General features: G+C 43.3%; 1 protein-coding gene across 1 annotated transcript in view; it reads right to left on the minus strand.

Annotated features, from left to right (window-relative positions):
- The window catches only part of LOC132817391 (contactin-associated protein-like 5), an 899316-nt gene that overhangs the window by 532013 nt on the left and 346313 nt on the right, over positions 1-20990 (minus strand). The window contains exons 5-6 of the mRNA XM_060827811.1: positions 19169-19372; positions 9694-9878 (exon numbers count right to left, since the gene is read on the minus strand). Coding sequence (XP_060683794.1) covers positions 9694-9878; positions 19169-19372 — 389 coding nt within the window. The remainder of the gene's footprint in view (positions 1-9693; positions 9879-19168; positions 19373-20990) is intronic.

The raw sequence follows: 20990 nt of genomic DNA on the forward strand, positions 1-20990 counted from the left end.
TCTTCATAGGATCATATAGTAATAATAAGGGCACAGGACACTGTTCAGGCTACAGGTGTTAAAAACATTCTGGCAATAGACTTGAAAATATGTGCTTCGGAACTAGTCATGCCCTGAGCAAATCTGTTCCAATACAGTTCCAATTCCAATTCGTGTGGACTGACAATGTGAAAACTTGCCTGTGTCACTCAAAAAGTATTTTAAACACCTCTCAATCATCATCAAAGAATGGAAGTAGTTGCTGAGAGTGCAATAAAGCCACACTTCCAAAAAAAAACCTCTTCATTGACACTTAGTTGGAGTTCTGCCAGGACCACTTGGATACTTTCCTTATGACAATTTTGGTCCTAACAACTATGACAAATTTGGGATTACGTTCAGCATGGACTGATTAAACTGACAAGTCTGTTTCCATGACTCTATGACCCTACAACAGAAGAATTGAACCCTGGAGATGAATTATGATATCAAGGAGCTCAAGGAAAACTTGAAATTGGGGTCAAAATTATCTGCTAGCTGGAGTAATACCCAACACAAAGCAAGATAGTTAAGGACATTGGTGGTAATTCTCCTCAGTCCCAGGACATCCCTGCAGTTGTTCCTCAGGGTAGTGTCTAAAGTCCAACCATCTACTGCTGCTTCATCAATAGCTTTCTCTCCACCATAACTTCAGAAAGGGGGTGGTTGCTGACTGTTGCACAATGGTCAGCACCATTTACTCAGATGTGAAGTCCTGCGTGAAGATGTGAGCAACATCCAGGCTTGGGCTGATAGGTGACAGACATTACATTTCAACAAGGAAGAAAAATTCCAAGTAATGTACTGTCTATTGTTGCTAACTGGAAGGATTACAGTTGGAATCAAGCTTCAACGAAAAGCATGTAGCTTAGCAAAGATTGACAGTAGGTCAGAAAATTGGAAAGAACACTAAAAAAACTAAGAGATTTTAAGTGTAAGTATATATTAGAGTTTAAAAGAAAACTAGCCAGAAACAGAACAACAAAAAGAGCTTAGATCCTAAAACTGCAAGATGTAGAAGCAATACGCCCTTTGGCACATTATGTCTGCTCCATCATTCAATGGGGTCAGGCTGGTCTGGTAATCTTCTAATCCACTCTTTTGCAGGGACACTTCGCAGACAGACACAACACTCAGTACATGAAACTGACCAGGCTGTACCTGAAGGCAACTAGCTGGCTCTCTCAGCACTCACTTACTTAGCACCAATCTTTACGAACATACCATAAATGATTTGATTTGGAGATGCAGATGTTGGACTGGGGTGTGCAAAGTTAAAAATCACACAATACCAGGTTATAGTAAAACAGGTTTAATTGGAAGCACACTAGCTTTCGGAGCGACGCTCCTTCATCAGGTAGTTGTGGACCACTTGATGAAGGAGCAGCACTCTGAAAGCTAGTGTGCTTCCAATTAAACCTGTTGGACTATAACCTGGTGTTAGAACATAGAAAAATACAGCTAGGAAAGGCCCATCAGACCTCGATGTAGCACCGATCCAAGCCCACCTAACCTACACTAGCCCACTATCCTCCATTTGCCTATCCAATGCCTGTTTAAATGCCCATAAAGAGGGAGAGTTCACCACTGCTACTGGCAGGGCATTCCATGAACTCACGACTCGCTGAGTAAAGAATCTACCCTTAACATCTGTCCTATACCAACCACCCCTTAATTTAAAGCTATGCCCCCTCGTAATATCTGACTCCATACGTGGAAAAAGGTTCTCATGGTCAACCCTTTCTAAACCCCTAATCATCTTGTACACCTCTATCAAGTCACCCCTAAACCTTCTTTTCTCCAATGAAAACAGGCCCAAGTGCTTCAGGCTTTCCTCATACGATCTTCCTACCATACCAGGCAACATCCTGGTAAACTTCCTTTGCACCCGTTCTAGTGCCTCCACATCCTTCTTATAGTATGGCGACCAAAACTGCACACAATACTCCAGATGCGACCGCACCAGAGTCTTATACAACTGCAACATGACCTCAGGACTCCGGAACTCAATTCCTCTACCAATAAAAGCCAGTACGCCATATGCCTTCTTCACAGCACTATTTACCTGGGTAGCAACTTTCAGAGATCTGTGTACATGGACACCAAGATCCCTCTGCTTATCCACACTACCAAGTATCTGACCATTAGCCCAGTACTCCATCTTCTTGTTACTCTTACCAAAGTGAATCACTTCACACATACCTACATTGAACTCCATTTGCCACCTTTCTGCCCAGCTCTGCAGCTTATCTATATCCCACTGTAACCTGCCACATCCTTCCTCACTGTCAACAACTCCATCGACTTTCGTATCACCCACAAACTTGCTCACCCAAACTTCTAGCCCCTCCTCCAGGTCATTTATAAAAGTGACAAACAGCAATGGTCCCAAAACAGATCCTTGCAGAACACCGCTGGTAACTGCACTCCAAGATGAGCCTTTACCATCAACTACTACCCTCTGTCTTCATCCAGCCAGCCAATTCCTAATCCAAACCTCCAACTCACCCTCAATGCCATACCTCCATATTTTTTGCAGTAGCCTACCGTGGGGAACCTTATCAAACGCCTTACTAAAATCCATATACACCACATCTACCACTTTACCCTCGTCCACTTACTTAGACACCTTCTCAAAGAATTCAATAAGGTTTGTGAGCACGACCTGCCCTTCACAAAACCATGCTGACTATCCTTGATCACATTATTCCTATCCGGATGTTCATAAATCCTATTCCTCACAATTCTCTCTAAGACTTTGCCCACAACAGAGGTAAGAGTCACCGGCCTATAGTTACTGGGGTTATCCCTACTCCCCTTCTTGAACAAGGGAACCGCATTTGCTATCCTCCAGTCTTCTGGCACTATTCCTGTAGACAACGAGGACATAAAAATCAAGACCAATGGCTCTGCAATCTCCTCCCTTGCTTCCCAGAGAATCCTAGGATAAATGCCATCAGGTCCAGGGGACTTATCTATATTCACCCTTTCCAGAATTTCCAACACCTCTTCCCTACATATCTCAAAGCCATCCATTCTAATTAATTGTGACTCAATATTCACATCGGCAACAATGTCCTGTTCCTGAGTGAATACTGATGAAAAGTATTCATTCAGTGTCTCCCCAATTTCTTCAGCCTTCACACGCAACTTCCCACTACTATCCTTGACTGGACCTATTCCTACCCTAGTCATTCTTTAATTCCTGACATACCTATAGAAAGCCTTTGGGTTTTCCCTAATCCTAACAACCAAGGACTTTTCATGTCCCCTCCTTGCTGCTCTTAGCTCTCTCTTTAGATCCTTCCTGGCTACCTTATAACTCTCAATCGCCGCAATTGAACCTTCACACCTCATCTTTACATAGGCCGCCCTCTTCCCTTTAACAAGGGATTCTACTTCCTTACTAAACCACGGCTCCCTCACACAACCCTTTCCTCCCTGCCTGACAGGTACATACTTATCAAGGACACTCAATAGTTGCTCCTTGAACAAGCTCCACGTATTGATTGCACCCTTCCCTTGAAGCCTACTTTTCCAAGCCACGCATCCTAAGTCATGCCTCACCGCATCATAATTTCCCTGGCCCCAGCTATAACTCTTGCCCTGTAGTGCACACTTATCCCTCTCCATCACTAGAGTAAAAGTCACCGAATTGTGGTCACTGTCCCCAAAGTGCTCACCTACCCCCAATTCTAACACCTGACCTGGTTCGTTACCCAGAACCAAATCCAGTATGGCCTCACCTCTTGTTGGCCTGTCTCCATATTGTGTCAGGAAACCCTCCTGCACACATTGGACAAACACCGACCCATCTAACATACTCGAGCTATAGCTTTCCCAGTCAATATCTGGAAAGTTAAAGTCCTCCATAACAACTACCCTATTACTTTCACTCTTCTCCTGAATCATCCTCGCAATCCTTTCTTCTACATCTCTAGGACTATTAGGAGGCCTGTAGAAAACTCCTAACAGGGTGACCTCACCTTTCCTATTTCTAACCTCAGCCCAAACTACCTCAGATGGCGAGTCTTCATCCATCGTCCTTTCCACTGCTGTAATATTATCTTTGACAAGCCATGCCACACCTTCCCCTCTTTTACCCCCACCTCTGACCCTTCTAAAACATTTAAACCTTGGAACCTGCAACAGCCAATCCTGTCCCTGTTCTACCCGTGTCTCCGTAATAGCCACAACATCGAAATCCCAAGTACCAACCCACGCTGCAAGTTCACCTACCTTATTTCGTATACTTCTCGCATTGAAGTATACACACTTCAAGCCACCTTCCTGTTTACAGGCACCCTCCTTTGAGATTGATGCCATGTTCATAACCTCCCTACACTCCAGGTCCTGCACCCTAAAGCTACAGTCTAGGTTCCCGTGCCCCTGCAGAGTTAGTTTAAAACCCCCGAAAGAGCATGAGCAAACCTCCCCCCAAAGATACTTGTGCCCCTCAGGTTCAGGTGTACACCATCCTGTTTATAGAGGTCCCACCTTTCCCAGAAAGAACCCCAGTTATCCAGAAACTGGAATCCCTTCCTCCTGCACCATCCCTGTAGCCACGCATTTAACTGCTCTCTCTCCCTATTCCTCGACTCTATCGCATGGCACAGGTAACAAACCAGAGACAACAACTCTGTTTGTTCTTACTCTGAGCTTCCAACCTAGCTCCCTGAAAGCCTGCCTAACATCCTCACCCCTCTTCCTACCTATATCGTTGGTGCCAATGTGGACCACGACCTCGGGCTGCTCCCCCTCCCCTTTAAGGACCCGGAAAACATGATCAGAGACATCACGTACCCTTGCACCTGGGAGGCAACATAATAAACGTGAGTCTTTCTCGCCCCCACAAAACCGCCTATCTGTGCCCCGAATTATCGAGTCTCCAATAACTATTGCTTTGCTCTTCTCCTGAAGAAGGGCTTATGCCCGAAACGTCAAATTTCCTGTTCCTTGGATGCTGCCTGACCTGCTGCGCTTTTCCAGCAACACATTTTCAGCTCTGATCTCCAGCATCTGCAGACCTCACTTTCTCCTCTTCTCCACCCTTCCCTTCTGAGCAATGGGATTAGGCTCCGTGTGATTTTTAACTAAATAAATGATTTGCCTTGCCATGCTGTGCTATGCCTCTTAGCACCTTGTTGTTTAAGCCAGAGGCAAAGTTTAACACTTAGTGGTTAGAGGTGCCCTTCAACACACACACACACACACAGACACACACACACCTCGTTATATTTGTTGGTGTTCAATGGTCAGTTCTGCATAGTGAGCACAAGCATTCAGGGGAATCATATATCAACAGTTGTAGAGCTGCTAATACTGTAGTCAGGCATCTGGTCCATCATGTTTAGGGGTGGTTCATCGAAGTTAATCAGAGATGTGCAGAGAATGCAATCTTGGGAATCCTTCCATCCTTCTTTGAGGGATCAAGTGGATGCTGTATGGGCAGCCAGGGATCAATGGATAGTAGCTGTAGGGAGGGTCAACATTTGGAGTGGGGGGGGTGTAATCAGGTGCATTTGTAGAAATGGGAATTGGGAGTGATGGGTGAAACTCAAGGTGAATGGGGGAAAGTGGAACATCAAATGGCATGGTAGGCTACAGGTTGGGGGGAGCATTGTGCTTTATTTACTGTGACCACCACCATGGCTTCCAGGGCAAGGTGTAATCCTAATATTCAGGCAGCAGGGGAAGGCAATTATTGTCATGCTTTGGGGACATGATGAAATGGGCTGTTAGGGTAGAGCAAGGTAACAGTAGACATGTAAACTGGGGGGGGGCTACCTGGTAACCAGCTGGGCATGGTGTTGATAGCGTCCACCGTGAGCTACTTTCCTAGCCAGTCCTGTCCCTTCTCTGGATGTGAAAAGCTACTCGAAAATGGCTGGAACAACACCACTCAGGATGGGTGAAGTAAGTGCCCATTTGAGGATTGAAAATATAGGATTCAGATTCAGTGGATGCCACAGTATTGTGTCAACAAAATATGAAGCAGCCGTGTGCAAAGTGAAAGCACATTGTGTTTGCAATCATGGCATTGCCTATTTGCTAGGGGTGCAGAGTGGGGCTCTGAGGAGTTAGATGCTGATGAAAAGTGATTTGTTACACTATCATTGGTGACTGCAAATTGTACTTGGGCATCTCAATAATGTGGAAGTTATCAACAGTGACAACACAAGAGAGGACCTCTAGCTGAAGGGGCATCACTATTCAACCAACTTCGTGCGTGTGCCACAAAGTTTTAATTCCTCATTTGTCATATGATGGTCTGTGCTGAAGTGCAAAGTTCAATATGGGTCTAGGATTGAAAGGGTGACATAGTGCTGCAGGCACTCCCTTTATCTGCTTCCAACAGGTCTCAGTCTGGTGAAGTGTGCTCAGCCCTCATCTGCAGAGTTCTGCGGTCTGAGAAAGTATTTTGCACCATCTGTGCCTAATTTGAATCTTTTCTACTGAGAGTGACAGGTCGTGTTGTTGGTTGCTGTGGATGCAGGAGGAGATTAGCTGGCAGCAAGCAGCAGATCCCCATGGAGGACGAAGAGCAACAAGCTCCTATCTACATTCACACACGAAAAATCAGACTAGCATATACCAAAAGCACAGACTAGTTTAAGTTCCTGTGTTCAGGATAGGAAGGAGAAACATAAGCATCTGGAATCTTTTTTGATATACACTGGATCTCTCCAAGTTGGGATACAGGTGATTCTGGTGCAGGTAGCAAACAGTTTCCAGGAATGAACTGAAAATGTGTTGCTGGAAAAACGCAGCAGGTCAGGCAGCATCCAAGGAGCAGGAGAATCGACGTTTCAGGCACAAGCTCTTCTTCAGTTCTGAAACGTTCTGCAAGTAGGCGGCCTGTCTCCCCAATATAGAGGAGGCCACATCGGGCGCAGCGGATGCAGTAAATGATGTGTGTGGTGGTGCAGGCGAATTTGTGGCGGATATGGAAGGATCCCTTGGGGCCTTGGAGGGAAGTAAGGGGGGGAGTTTGGGCGCAAGTTTTGCATTTCTTGCGGTTGCAGGGAAAGGTGCTGGGAGTGGAGGTTGGGTTGATGGGGGGTGTGGACCTGACAAGGGAGCCATGGAGGAAGTGGTCTTTTTGGAACGCTGATAGGGAAGGGGAGGGAAATATATCCCTGGTGGTGGGGTCCGTTTGGATGTCCGTTTGGAATTTCAGAGAACACCTCTGGGACACCTGGACCAACCAACCCAACCATCTCGTGGCTCAACACTTCAACTCCCCCTCCCACTCCACCAAGGACATGCAGGTCCATGGACTCCTCCATCGCCAGACCATAGCAACACGACGGCTGGAGGAAGAACACCTCATCTTCCGCCGAGGAACCCTCCAACCACAAGGGATGAACTCAATATTTCTCTAGTTTCCTCATTTCCCCTCCCCCCACCTTGTCTCAGTCCCAACCCTCGAACACAACACCACCTTTCTAACCTGCAATCTTCTTCCTGACCTCTTCGCCCCTACCCCCACTCCGGCCTATCACCCTCACCTTGACCTCCTTCCACCTATCGCATTTCCAACACCCCTCCCCCAAGTCCCTCCTCCCTACCTTTTATCTTAGCCTGCTGGACACACTTTCCTCATTCCTGAAGAAGGGCTCATGCTCGAAACATCGATTCTCCTGCTCCTTGGATGCTGCCTGACCTGCTGCGCTTTTCCAGCAACACATTTTCAGCTCTGATCTCCAGCATCTGCAGTCCTCTCTTTCTCCAGGAATGAGGTAAATTGAATTGAAGCCAGGATGTGAGGTAATGCATCAATAGGTCCTATAAGTAGGATTTGTTAGGTTTCCAATTATACTAAACAAATGTGGCAGAATTCTCAATTAGGAAATATTGAGCTGTTTTTGTTGTGCTTCCTGACTGCTAAAGCTTATTTTCAATTGTACATGTTAACTAATTGTAACTGTGTATGTTGAACTAAAACTAACTAGTTTAGAACTAATTGAAAATAATAAATTCTTTACCCAGTCTTATTTCTCACAATTCTAGGACCATTATTTTGCTGTAAGTGCTGGTTTGAAAGTGGGACCACATGAGATAGACATATGCAGAGAACAGGTCCACATATAGACTCAGGCTGAAGTCATCCATAGGACGAGGGAAATTTAAATTATCTGTTATTCATTATTGAAATATCAAGTGAATTTTTGATCACCATGGTTGGCCAAATCCGTTGTCTCTCTTTTATTGTCAGCAGGCTTTTAAGCGAGGGTTAAAAATAACTGCTTTAATTTAAACTCTGATCTTGCAATTGCTATAAAGCCAATGGGGCGTAAGATTCCCTCCAGGTGACACAACTTACTTCTATAAATTAAATTCACTGGACTCACAATTAAAGTTGTACTCATGTGAAAGAAAAACCACTTGACATCCAGCAGATGGTAGAGGACAAGTGGGCTGTATTTGAACAACAAAGAAATTGCAATATTAAGTAACAAAGCATCGATTGGGACACCACAGGAATATTAAGTCCAGATCTGGTTACCATATGTTTGGAAGGGATGTCAGGTTCCTTGAGAGGGTGAAGATCAGATTGATCAGTCCCAGTGTTCAGAGATTTTAGCTGCAGGGTTAGGTTGGAGAAGTTGGGGCTGTTCTTATTGTTAGGAGACTTGGGGAAATAAGGGAAATTTATTTTCCTATTACCTGATGGTACAACGGCGATGGGACTTAACCATTTGGGCTAGAGATGAAAGGAGGAGTGAGGGACACCTTCTTCCACAACACATGGTATTGATTTGGAACTCACTCCCACTGAGTGTGGTGGCAACAGAGAAATAAATGATTTTAAAAGGGTGTAGGATGGATATTTGAGGGGGTATAGTTACAGCGTACAGGAATAGAGTGGGGGAAATGGGACATTTTTTAAAAAATTATTCATTAACAGTATGAGGTGTCACTGGCTAAACCAGCAATTATTGTTCATCTCTAATTGTTCAGAAGTCACTTAAGAGACAACCACACTGCTGTGAGCTTGCAGCCATGTAGTCCAGACCAGGTAAGAATAGCAGTTTCATTCCCTAAAGGACATCAATGAACAGGGTGGATTTTTCCAACAGTGGCTTCTAGCTCATCATACAGCTCTTAATTCCAAATTTTTATTGAATTCAGGTTCCACCATCAGCCACTGCAGGATTTGAACCCAGGTCCTCAGAAATTAACTGAATTTCTAAATTAATAGTCTAGCCATATAATGACAAAGCCATTGACTCTTCAGGATAGAGTGGATTGTCAACACAGACTCGATAGGCTGATTTCCCTCCCTCTGTGCCATAATGACTCCAATACCAATGTTATTTAATTCCAGCTCAGAAGTAAGTCACTCGTGCCAGTATGCTACTGGGCATGCTCCACATGAATTTCCTTCCATTCCCCCTTCATTGAACCTTCATCAATATGTCATTCTATTCATCACTTCATCCTGTTCTTATTTTGCTTCTTCTTAAATGAATCAATTCTTCTTTTTTCAGTGACTCCTCGTGAAAAAGAATTTCATATTCTGACCACTCGCTGGGTGTATTATTTCCCCTGAAATCTTTGCCCGATTTATTAATGGGAATTTTTGCTATGATCTCACCTGCAAAAGCAATCAAGCATTGAAACATGCCCTTCCAAAGTTTGACTCATCTTCTTGTCAGTTACAAGTCTCACCTCGTAATCAATATCCAGGTAATCAAAATCTCCTTTGGTTCGAAAGTGCTGTGTGTGCTGATCCACGGTAAAGTTCACTTGCTTGTTGTAGCGCTCAATGGTAATGGAGTGCCAGTGCTGATCGTCCAGCAGACTCCCCAGTGTCACTGAGGTGTGACTACTGATGGAATGCAACTTGGTGTCACCTGAAACATGAAAGGTCCTGTTTTGAGTTACATGTTCCCAAATCAATAAATCACCCAACAAATCAAAGGAGCCACATGAAATTATTGCCTTCGACAGGGAAACCAGCTGAGATATTTAGTAAAATATATGAACTGTTAAATCAATGCAGAAAACTAGCTTGAAATTTTTCAACTGGTGACTATCCACTTGAAACACTGAATTTTACAGGAGGACAGAGACCAAGCGTATGATCAAAAATCCTCAGAACGTAGGAGGAGGCATTTCAGGGTCTGTATAGCTCTTTAAAAACGCTATTTGATTAGACCCCCAACCTCATCTTTTTTTGAAAGTTCCACTGTTGTTGCCTTTTTTCAGTTATCATTTCATTCCCCTTTGCAAGTTGCTATTTTTGCTGCTTCCAGTATCACTGCATTCTTGTGTCATAATTTAATGGAAAAAATATTGCATCTCCACTCCAGCTCATTTGCCAATTATCTTGAATTGATATTCTCTGGATATGGGCCAGCAGTGCAAATAGTTTCTCTCTTAATACTCTCATAATTTTCAACGTCTCAATTAAATCATGTTAAAACTCTCTGCAAGAAAGAGATTAATCAAAATTTCTCAAGTCTCTTCATTCACCAAACTACTTTGTACCTGAAATAATTCTGGCAAATCATTTTCATACCCTTCTGCAAGGATCTAACATCATTCATACGTTTTGGTGTTCAGTATTTCGATACAATAATCTTGTTAAAACCTAAACCAAAAGCTCATTACAGTTTTAATTCATTTCCTTCTTGTTTTCCAAGACTCTATATATAATGCAGCAGATTGCAATTTTTTAATAGTTTTGCCATTTCTGCCAGCACCTTCAAAGATCTTGGTATACGAGACTATTGTCCATCAAACCCCTCCCACGTAAAATTTCAGCATGCAGCTTACTTTAGAGGGCCCCTTGTGATCCAGTGGTAGTGTCCCTACTTCTAAGCTAGGTATCTCAGGTTCAAGTCCCACCTGTTCCAGAAGTATGTCAGAGTATCTTTAAGCTAGTTGATTTGAAAATATCTATAGTTTGTTTCATTTCTTCACATTCTTTCTTCCTTCCAAAATTCATCACCACATATCTGGCCAGTCTTTTGGACATCTGCTTTTATCTGCTTTACCTTTCTCACTGTCTTTTCTCAATGCTGTCATTATCCATAGTCCATTTTGAAGCTATCATGAGTTGTACAGTAAACACTGGGCAGAATTTATTGCCCCTGCAGGAAATGGGATTGATGGTATCGGGGCCATTTGATCAACCACAAAGGTTTACTGTGTTTCGCTGCCTTCCTGACTGTCTCCCAATCCTGTGGACAGGAAGGGGGTGCAGTAACCACACAAGGCCCACTTCAGACTTCATCCCAATGCCAGCTGCAGATAGGAAACCCATCACTTGAGGGAGCACATCAAACAACTCACCTCATCTAGGAACATGGGATGGAATTGGATTTGCAGTAGTGTCAGACCTTTGCCTTTCCTTTCAAAACCCCAACCTCCCCTCTGCCCCTTTCTTGCTGCCTGCATCCTTGACTACACTCACTTCTCTTCAGTGTCCATCCCTGGATGCAGTACCAGCAGTGACCACTTCTCCCAGTGGCACTGCAGTTATTAGGGGGCTGCAAGCATCTAAAGGGGCTGCAGTTCTGAGGAGCCCACCCTGCCTGGTATTTAATCTGATGGGAATCCTGATGTTGTCATATAGATCAGGCTGGACCAGACCCCCTCAAAATATTTTAAGAAGGTAGCGTGGACCCTAATTTTGCTTATTTTAAAGACAAATGTAAAGTGCTGTGTTCTAGATGCAATGCAACTCATCAACTTATTCAGCATAAAGCAAAATTTATTTAAATACTGTAGTTAAATACAACAAAAGAAAGAAGAACTTAAATTAACTTGACTCTATTGGAAAACTTAACGGAATAATAAATACAGTAACTATTACTGATTAACTGTTCCAGTATAGTAAAGTCCCATAAACACATTCCTTGGCAAAATTCAGAAAATAGATTTCTCTTGCAAACGGCATGGTGGCTCAGTGGTTAGCACTGCTGCCTCACAGCACCAGCATCCCAGCTTTGATTCCAACCTTGGGTGACTGTCTGTGTGGAGTTTGCACATTCTCCGGGTGCTCCGGTTTCCTCCCACAGTCCAAAGATGTGCAAGTCAAGTGAATTGGCCATGCTAAATTGCCCAGAGGGTTAGCTGCATTAGTCAGAAGGAAATGGGTCTGGGTAGGTTGGTGTGGACTTGTTGGGCTGAAGAGCCTGTTTTTACATTGCAGGGTGTCTAATCTAATCTAAAAAAAAGAAGAAAAAACATCAAGAGAAAATTCAGAGACTATTTGTCAGGAGTCACTTATTGCAGCTCCAAGCCTATTGAGACTCCAATAGCAATTGCTGAATCTAAAAGCTAAAATACTGAAAAAAACTAGAAATCCTGGTCTGTGAGATCTGGTCACACCCATCCAGGCCTCACAAGTTGTTTATCTTCGCAATCACCTGTCCTCTAAACTCTCTCTAAAGAAGGCTAGGACACAGCAGACCTCTTAAACCCCAGCATCGTCACACTGTTTAGCTATGTGTCTACTGCCTTGAACTTGCGTGTATCTTCATAAGAAAAGGCATTCTGGTTTCTCCAGCCAGTGTGCTGCCCACTATCACCTGTTTTAATTTCTGCCATTTTTCCTAATTTGGGCACTTCATGTCCTAACAGCTAGCTACGTAAAAATAAAAGATTTTCCAGTCTTTTCCTTCACTGTTTTGATCAGGATATCACATTAATTTGTCTCAATCTATCGTATTATGACTTACAATTTTGAACTTTAACCTATTATTCTCTGTCCAATGTAGAGTTTACATAATGCATTTTCTAAACATGCTCTCCAAGCTTTGGGTACACATATAAAATAGTTCCTTGCCATCCACAACCTGTTTTGACGATTGTACAGGTGCATAATCCTTTATCCGAAATGCTTGGGACCAGCTGGTTTTCAGAATTCAGAATTTTTTGCATTTCAAAATAAGTGGCAGTTTGATGGTGAAATTTTAAAAAATCTTTCCAAAGAACAAACTTACTGTGAGTAAAACGGGCCCTGAAACAAAATTGAGGCCTGCCAGTTAAGGGCCATACCCCCACACGTCGCATCTGCGTGATACGCATTGGGTGGGTATCGACTTGGGTTAACTGTTTACACCTGGAAGTGTGTTGCTGGAAAAGCGCAGCAGGTCAGGCAGCATCCAAGGAGCAGAAGAATCGACATTTTGGGCATGAGCCCTTCTTCCTGAAGAAGGGCTCATGCCCGAAACGTTGATTCTCCTGCTCCTTGGATGCTGCCTGACTTGCTGCGCTTTTCCAGCAACACATTTTCAGCTCTGATCTCCAGCATCTGCAGTCCCCACTTTCTCCTTAACTGTTTACACGCCAAACAACCTTGTTAATGAGAAAAAATCCTTCACAAAAAAACTTTCGGACTTTGGAGCTTTTCGGATTTTGAGATTTCAGATAAAAGGTTATCTACCTGTTTTGAGATTCCGGTTTGCCTGAAAATGCTGCTTCAGTTTGATTTGGACAGGTTGAGTGTATGGCCAAATGCATGGCAGATGAATTATAATTTGTTTTATTGACCCGTGATGTGGGTGTCTCTGGCTGGGCCAGCATTTATTGCTCATCCCTCATTGTCCTTGTGAAATTGATGGGGTGGCTTAATGGTTAGCACCGCTGCCTCACAGTGCCAGGGACCCAGGTTTGATTCCAGCCTTGGGTGACTGTCTGTGTGGAGTTTCTACATTCTTCCCATGTCTGTATGGGTTTTCTCCCACAGTCCAAAGATGTGCAGTTTTGGTGACTATGCAGGTTAGGTTAGGTTAGGTTGCTATGCTAAATTATCCATAGTGTTCAGGGATGTGTAACTGATTTGCATTAGTCAGGGGTAAATGTAGGTGAATGGTGTTGGATGGGTTACTCTTCACAGGGTCGGTGTGGAGTTGTTGGGCCAAATGGCCCGTTTCCACTATGTAGGGAGTCTACAATGATGGTGAGCTGTCTTCTTGAACTGCTGCAGTCAAATAGGCTGTAGGTTCACTCCCAATGCCTTGAGGGAGGAAATTCCAAGATTTTGACTGAGTGATAGCGAAGGAACAGTGATACATTTCCAAATCAGGAAGTGAGTGGTTTGGAGCGGAACTTGCAGGTAGTGGTGCTCCCATGATAAAACCTGGGTCGCGATTCTGCTAGAGGAGTATGAACAGCTAGGAGTTAAATTAAAAAGCAGAAGCAAAAGCTAATAATCTCTGGATTACTACCTGTGCCATGAGCTAATTGGCACAAGGTCAGTAAGAATAAGCAGGTAAATGTGTGGCTCAAATATTGGTATGGGAGAAATGGGTTTGAATTCATGGGAGCTGAAAATGTGTTGCTGGAAAAGCGCAGCAGGTCAGGCAGCATCCAAGGAACAGGAAATTCGATGTTTCGGCCATAAGCCCTTCATTTTCATTTGATCTCTAGCATCTGCAGACCTCATTTTCTCCTTGAGTTCAGGGGACATTGACAACTGTACTGGGGAAGAAGGGACCTGTTCCGATGAGACTGTCTTCATCTGAACCATGCTGGGACCAGAGTCTTAGATTAGATTTAGATTATTTAGATTACTTACAGTGTGGAAACAGTTCCTTCAGCCCAGCAAGTCCACACCGACCCTCCGAAGACCAATCCACCCAGACCCATTCCCCTACATTTACCCCTTCACCTAACACTAAAGGCAATTTAACATGGCTAACTCACCTAACCTGCACATTTTTGGACTGTGAGAGGAAACTGGAGCACCCAGAAGAAACCCACACAGACACAGGGAGAATGTGCAAACGCCACATAGACAGTTGCCCGAGGCGGGAATTGAACCCGGGTCTCTGGCACTATGAGGTTCTAGTGAATCACATAACGAGGGCTGCAGACAGGGCTTCAAGTTAAATTGGAGGGGGGAGGGGTCTAAGTTAAAGGAAAAATTAGAAAACCTGAATTAAGGGAGGAGGTAAGAGTTCAGAATTCAGGAGAGGTTATTAAAATCTCCAGCACAGGCACAAATAGGACACAGTGTATGGAAAGGGCTATCAATCAAAGTTCAAGCACACTGGATAAACGAATGATAATGAGAAGACGGGCGGTTAATGCAGGACTGAAGGTATTATATCCGAATGCACTCAGTGTAGGGAGTGAGCTTGTGGCACAGAGTGAAGTTGACAGGTATGATGTGGTGGGCATCATGGAGATGTAGTTGCAAGAAGATCAGGATTGGGAGCTGAATATTCAAGGATATACATCTGATTGAAAAGATAGGCAGGTGGGCAGAGTGTGTGGGGTTGCCCTATTAGTAGGAAATGAAATTAAATCAATAGTAAGAAACAAACTAGGATCAGATAGTGTCGAATCTGTGTGGGTAGATTTGAGGAACAGCAAAGGTTAAAAAAAAGTCATAGTTGGAGTTACGTACAGGCCTCCGAATAGGACAGTGATCATGGGGGATTTCAATATGCAGGTAGACTGGGAAAATCAGGTTGGTAGTGGACTGTAAGAAAAGCGATTTGTGGAATGTCTATGAGATGGCTTTTTTGGAGCAGCTTGTGGTGGAGCCCACGAGGGAACAGGGAACTCTGGATTTAGTGTTGTGCAATGAGGCAGACTTGTTAAAGGAGTTTAAGGTAAAGGAACCCTTCGGAACTTGAATTTACAGTGCAATTTGAGAGGGAGAAGGTCAGAGGTAACAGTACTACAGGTGAATAAAGGCAACTACAGAGGCTGGGTAAAACTGACTGGGAGAGGATGTGATGCCTGTAGATGCTGGAGATCAGAGTCAAAAAGTATGGTACTGGAAAAGCACAGTCAGTCAGGCAGCATCCGGGGAGCAGGTGAGTTGACGTATTGAGCATAAGCTCTTCATCGGGAATGATGAAGACCTATTCCTAATGAAGAGCTTATGCGCGAAACGTCGATTCTCCTGCTCCTTGGATGCTTCCTGGCCAGCTGTGCTTTTTCAGCACCACATTTTTTGACTGGGAGAGGAGCCTAGCAGGAAGGACAGTGGAACAGCAATGACAGGAGTTTCTGGGAGTAATTCAGGAGTCACGACAGAGATTCATCCCAAGGAAAAAGAAGCATGATACAGGGAGAATGAGGCAATCGTGGCTGACCAGGGAAGCCAGGGATACCATAAAGGTAAAAGAGAGAGCATATAATGTGGTGAAGGGCAGTGAGAAACCAAAGGATTGGGAAGCTTACAAAGACCAATAAAAAAAGAAATAAGGAGGGAGAAGATTAAATATGAGCGTAAGCTAGCCAGTAATACAATGGAAGACTGTAAGAGTCTGTTTCGATATTTAAAAGGCAAAACGAGAGGCAAAAGTGGACATTGGGTGACTGGAAAGTGATGCAGGATAAAAAGTTATGGGGAACAAAGAAACGGCTGAGGAAATGACTAATTACTTTGTGTCATCTTCACGATGGAAGAGATGAATAACATACCAAAAATTCAAGAGGGTGAGGGGACAGAGCTGAGTATGGTGACCTTTAGCAAGAAGAAGCTGCTAGAAAAATTGAATGGACTGAAGCTGGGTAAGTCATCTGGACCAGACTGATTACACCTGAGTGTTCTCAGGGAGACAGCTGAAGAGATATTGGAGGCTTTAGAGGTGATGTTTTAGGAATCGCTAGATTCAGGGAGGGTCCCCAGAGGACTGGAAAAACACTTAGGTGACACCCCTGTTTAAAAAGGGAGTAAGGCAAAAGACTGAAAATTTCAGATCAATTATTCTAATCTCGGTTTTGGGTAAGATCCTGGAAGCCATTATGAAGGATGAGATTTCTGAATACTTGGAAGTATTTGGTAAAATGGGACAAAGTCAGCACATGGGTTCATAAAAGGGAGGTCATGACTGACAAATCTGTTGGAATTTCTTGAGGAAGTAATGAGCAGGTTGGACCAAGGAGAGCCTATGGATGTTATCTACCTGGGCTTCAACAAGGCCTTTGACAAGGTGCTGTACAGGAGGCTACTGAGTAACTTAAGGGCCCATGGTATCAGAGACAAGGTGCTAGCATGAAAGAAAACTTGGCTGTCTGGCGGAAAGCAGAGAGTGGGGAAAAAAGGGTCCTTCTCAGGATGGCAGCCAGTGACAAGTGGTGTTCCACAAGGCTGTGTTGGGATCACAACCTTTTACTTCAGACATTAACAATCTAGATAAAGGAACTGAGTGCATCCTGGCTAAGTTTGCAGATGATACAATAATAGGTAGAGGGACAGGTAGCATTGAGGAGTCTACAGAAGGATTTGTTCAGGTTAGGAAAGTGGGCAAAGAATTGTGAATAATGTGGGATAGTGTGAGCTCATGCACTTTGATCAGAAGAATAGAGGTATGGATTATTTTCTAAAGGGGAGAAAATTCAGAAGTCTGAAGCACAAAGAGACTTGGGAGTTCTAGTCCTGGATTCTCTCAAGGTAAACATGCAGGTTGAGTCAGTAGTTAGGAAGGCAAATGCAATGACCACATTTATTTTGAGAGGACTTGAATATAAAAGCAGGCTTGTACTTCTGAGGCTCTATAAGGCTCTGGTCAAATCACATTTGGAATATTGTGCACAGTTTTGGGTCCCATATCTCAGGAAGGATGTACAGACCCTGGAGCATGTTCAGAGGAGGTTCATGAGAATCGTCCCAGAAATGAAAAGTTTAACATATGAGGAACGTTTGAGCATTCTGGTTTATACTTGATGGAGTTCAGAAGGATTAGGGGAATCTAATTGAAACTTACAGAATACTGAATGGCCTGGACAGATGGGATGTTGGGAAGATGCTTCCAGTGGTAGGAGAGACTAAGACCCGAGGGCCTTGCCTTAGAGTAAAGAAAAGACTTTTTAGAATGGAGATAAGGAGAAACTTCTTCAGCCAGAGACTGGTGAATCTATGGAATTCATTGCCACAGAAGACTGTAAAGGCCAGATCACTGAGTATATTTAGGTTAGATAAATAGGTTCTTGAGTACCAAGGGGATCAAGAGGAAAAAGTGGGAAAATGGGATTGAAAATCTTATCTGCCATGATTGAATGGCAGAGCAGATGGGTTGAATGGCATAATTCCTGCTCCTTTGTCTAGTGGTCTTATGGTCTTATGTTTCAGCTGCCTATGTCCTTCAAGATGGAAGTGGTTAAGGGTTTGGATGGTGGATAAATATGAGGTTATCCACTTTGGTATCAAAATCAAGAAGGTGACTATTACCTGAATAGCAATAGATTGGGACAAGTGGAGGTTCAAATAGACCTGGATATCCATGTACTGAAGGTAAGCATGCAGGAGTAACAGACAGTGAATAAGGAAAATGCCATGTTATTCTTCATCATGAGAGGATACAAGTAGAAGAGCAGGATGTCTTGCTACAATTGTACAAGGCCTTGGTGAGACCCCACTCAGAGTATTGTGTGCACAATTCAGTCTCTTTATCTGAGAAAGGAAGGTGATGAGGACGGAGTGCAACAAAGGTTTACCAGACTGATTCTTGGGATGGCAAAATCGATGTATGTACAGAAACTGGACCATACTTATAGAGTTTAGAATAATGAGGGTGGAATCTCAGAGAATAAAGTATTAACACAACTATAAGGGTAAATGAAGGTTGGATGTTTCCAAGGTCCAATACCAATCACAGTCTAAGAGTACAGGGTAGGCCAATTGAACTGAGATGAGGAGAAAATTCTTCAACCAGAGAATGGTGAGCTCATGGAATTGTCTGTTACAGAAAGTGTTTGAGGCCAAAACAATGAATGTCTTCGAGAAGGTGATAGATATAATTCCTGGGACTAAAGGGATGAAAGGGTAGGTCAAAAATGAGAACAGGGTACTAGGTAGGGGTAACCAACCTCGATCATGACCGAACAGGCTCAAAGGTATGATTGGTCTACTCTTGTTCCTATTTTTAATTATTCTTAGTGATGGTTTGTCACTTTGCAGATGCATCCTGTACATTTCCATAAATTTGGGTTTGAATATTATCCATCAGGCTTACTTTCCACCAACATAAGTGAACTTAACCAATGACAAAAATGAGCTCCTCGACAGACAATGAGTAGTGCTAACCCAACTGCACCCTTACCATCATTACCTTCAGCGCTTTCTCAAGGACTGATTCTATATACTTCCACTTCTCCAATCATATATTGCATTTGTGGGTATTATTGGACCATAGTTCATTACTGTTGCTAGTTTAGGTATTTAAATGCTTACCTAAATTGATCTGCAATGAAAGTTTGCCTTTCTTTAGCTCCAGTGTAATACGATCTCCTCGTTGTCCTTCTCCATGCAACATAACTCCATCACTTTGCATTGTCTTGAATTTCAAGGAAATTATGTCCTTGACCGTGCTCATGCTCTTCTGATGGAACCTGTAGAGTAGTGAACTTCTGCCATCAAAGTCGGCGACATCAGATTCTACAGGGGATGAAAAAATATTAACATCACATTTTGAAAAATTCTTCACTGTCTCATAACAAAATTGAGATTAAATTTCCATATGTAATCAGTCACCATAACTTGAGCTGAAAAATCCAGATAAGCCCTGGAGAAACAGCATGAAATACAACCATTTGTATCTCCAGTATAAGTTATAGAAAATTACTTGGAGAACACTTGCAATAAACCATCTCTGAGCATCAGAAATTATTAATTTATTTCCATTGACAGCATCCTGATACATGATCACAATGAGATTCATACACCTTCAGTAACCTCACTCCTCCCCCAGTTCAGATTTGAATATATTGCCAGATAATAGCCATCTCCAACAAGAGAGAATCTAAACACCTCCCACTGGCATTCAATGGCGTTACCATCACCAGATTGCCCCACTGTTAACATCCCATTAACTGTAAACTGAATTGACCAGCCATATAAATGTAGTGGCTGCCTCAGCAGATCACAGCTGGGAATTTTGGGTGAGTAACTCACCTGATTCCCTGATGCCTCTCCACCAGATACAAGATAAAAGCGCGTTGAAATATTCTCCTCCTGCCTGAATGTGCTGCTCCGGCAACATTTAAGTTTGATATTTTTGAGGACAAAGCAGCCTGCTTGGTTGGCACAGCAGCAGCCAGCCACCCTAAATTCACAATGTTGCACTGAGAAGGACAAGGTAGAAGATGCATGGGTTTACCACCACTTACAGTGTCCTTGCAAGCCATAAACTATCCTGATTTAGAACTATATCATCATTTCCTCACAGTCACTGTGCTAAGATCTGGCTCAGTGAGCAGCACAGGTGGACATGCCAGGAAAACCATGAGTTGTTCCAAAATGAGAAGTCAACCTGGTGAAGCTGCAACACAGGATTGCTTGCATTAAACATAGTGTAAGCAGCTTACAATACATAGTACTAAGTACTTGCTCAATTAATGGATCAGACCTCTGCTCAGGAGTCCTGCCACATCCTGCCTTGAATGATGGTGGAAAATTAAACAACTCACAACAGGAGAAAAGTCCACAAATGTTGCAATTCTCAATCAGGGGCTTGCATGACATTACTGTGCAAAGGTAAGGCTGAAGTATTCATATCTATCTTCAGCCAGAAATCCAAAATGAAACATCCATCTTGGCATCTTCCTGAGGTACTGTGTATCACAGATTGGCTTCAGCTAATTCAATTCACTTCACGTAATGTCAAGAAATGACTGATGACACTGGATTTGGTAAAACAACGAGTCCTGACAACATTCTGGTCATAGTACTGAAGATTTCGACTCCACACTAGTTGCACTCCTAACCAAGCCATTTATGAACAGTCACGTAATTTACTAATCAATGTTGATATTTACCCAGGTACGTCCTGTCCGCAAAAAGTAGGACAAATCCAACCCAGCCACTTCAATGCACCTTCAAACATCAGCACACTGAAGAAAGAGATCAGTACCAACCAGCATTTGCTCAACAATGAGTTACCATTGATATTCAAACTGAGTTCCATGAGAGTCATTCTGGCTCTGACCTCATTATGTCCCAAGCCTAAAATTGAACAAAAAAAAACAAGTGAAGTGAGGGTGACTGCCCTTGACAT

This window comes from Hemiscyllium ocellatum, chromosome 7, assembly GCF_020745735.1.
Source record: "Hemiscyllium ocellatum isolate sHemOce1 chromosome 7, sHemOce1.pat.X.cur, whole genome shotgun sequence".
Lineage (NCBI taxonomy): Eukaryota > Metazoa > Chordata > Chondrichthyes > Orectolobiformes > Hemiscylliidae > Hemiscyllium > Hemiscyllium ocellatum.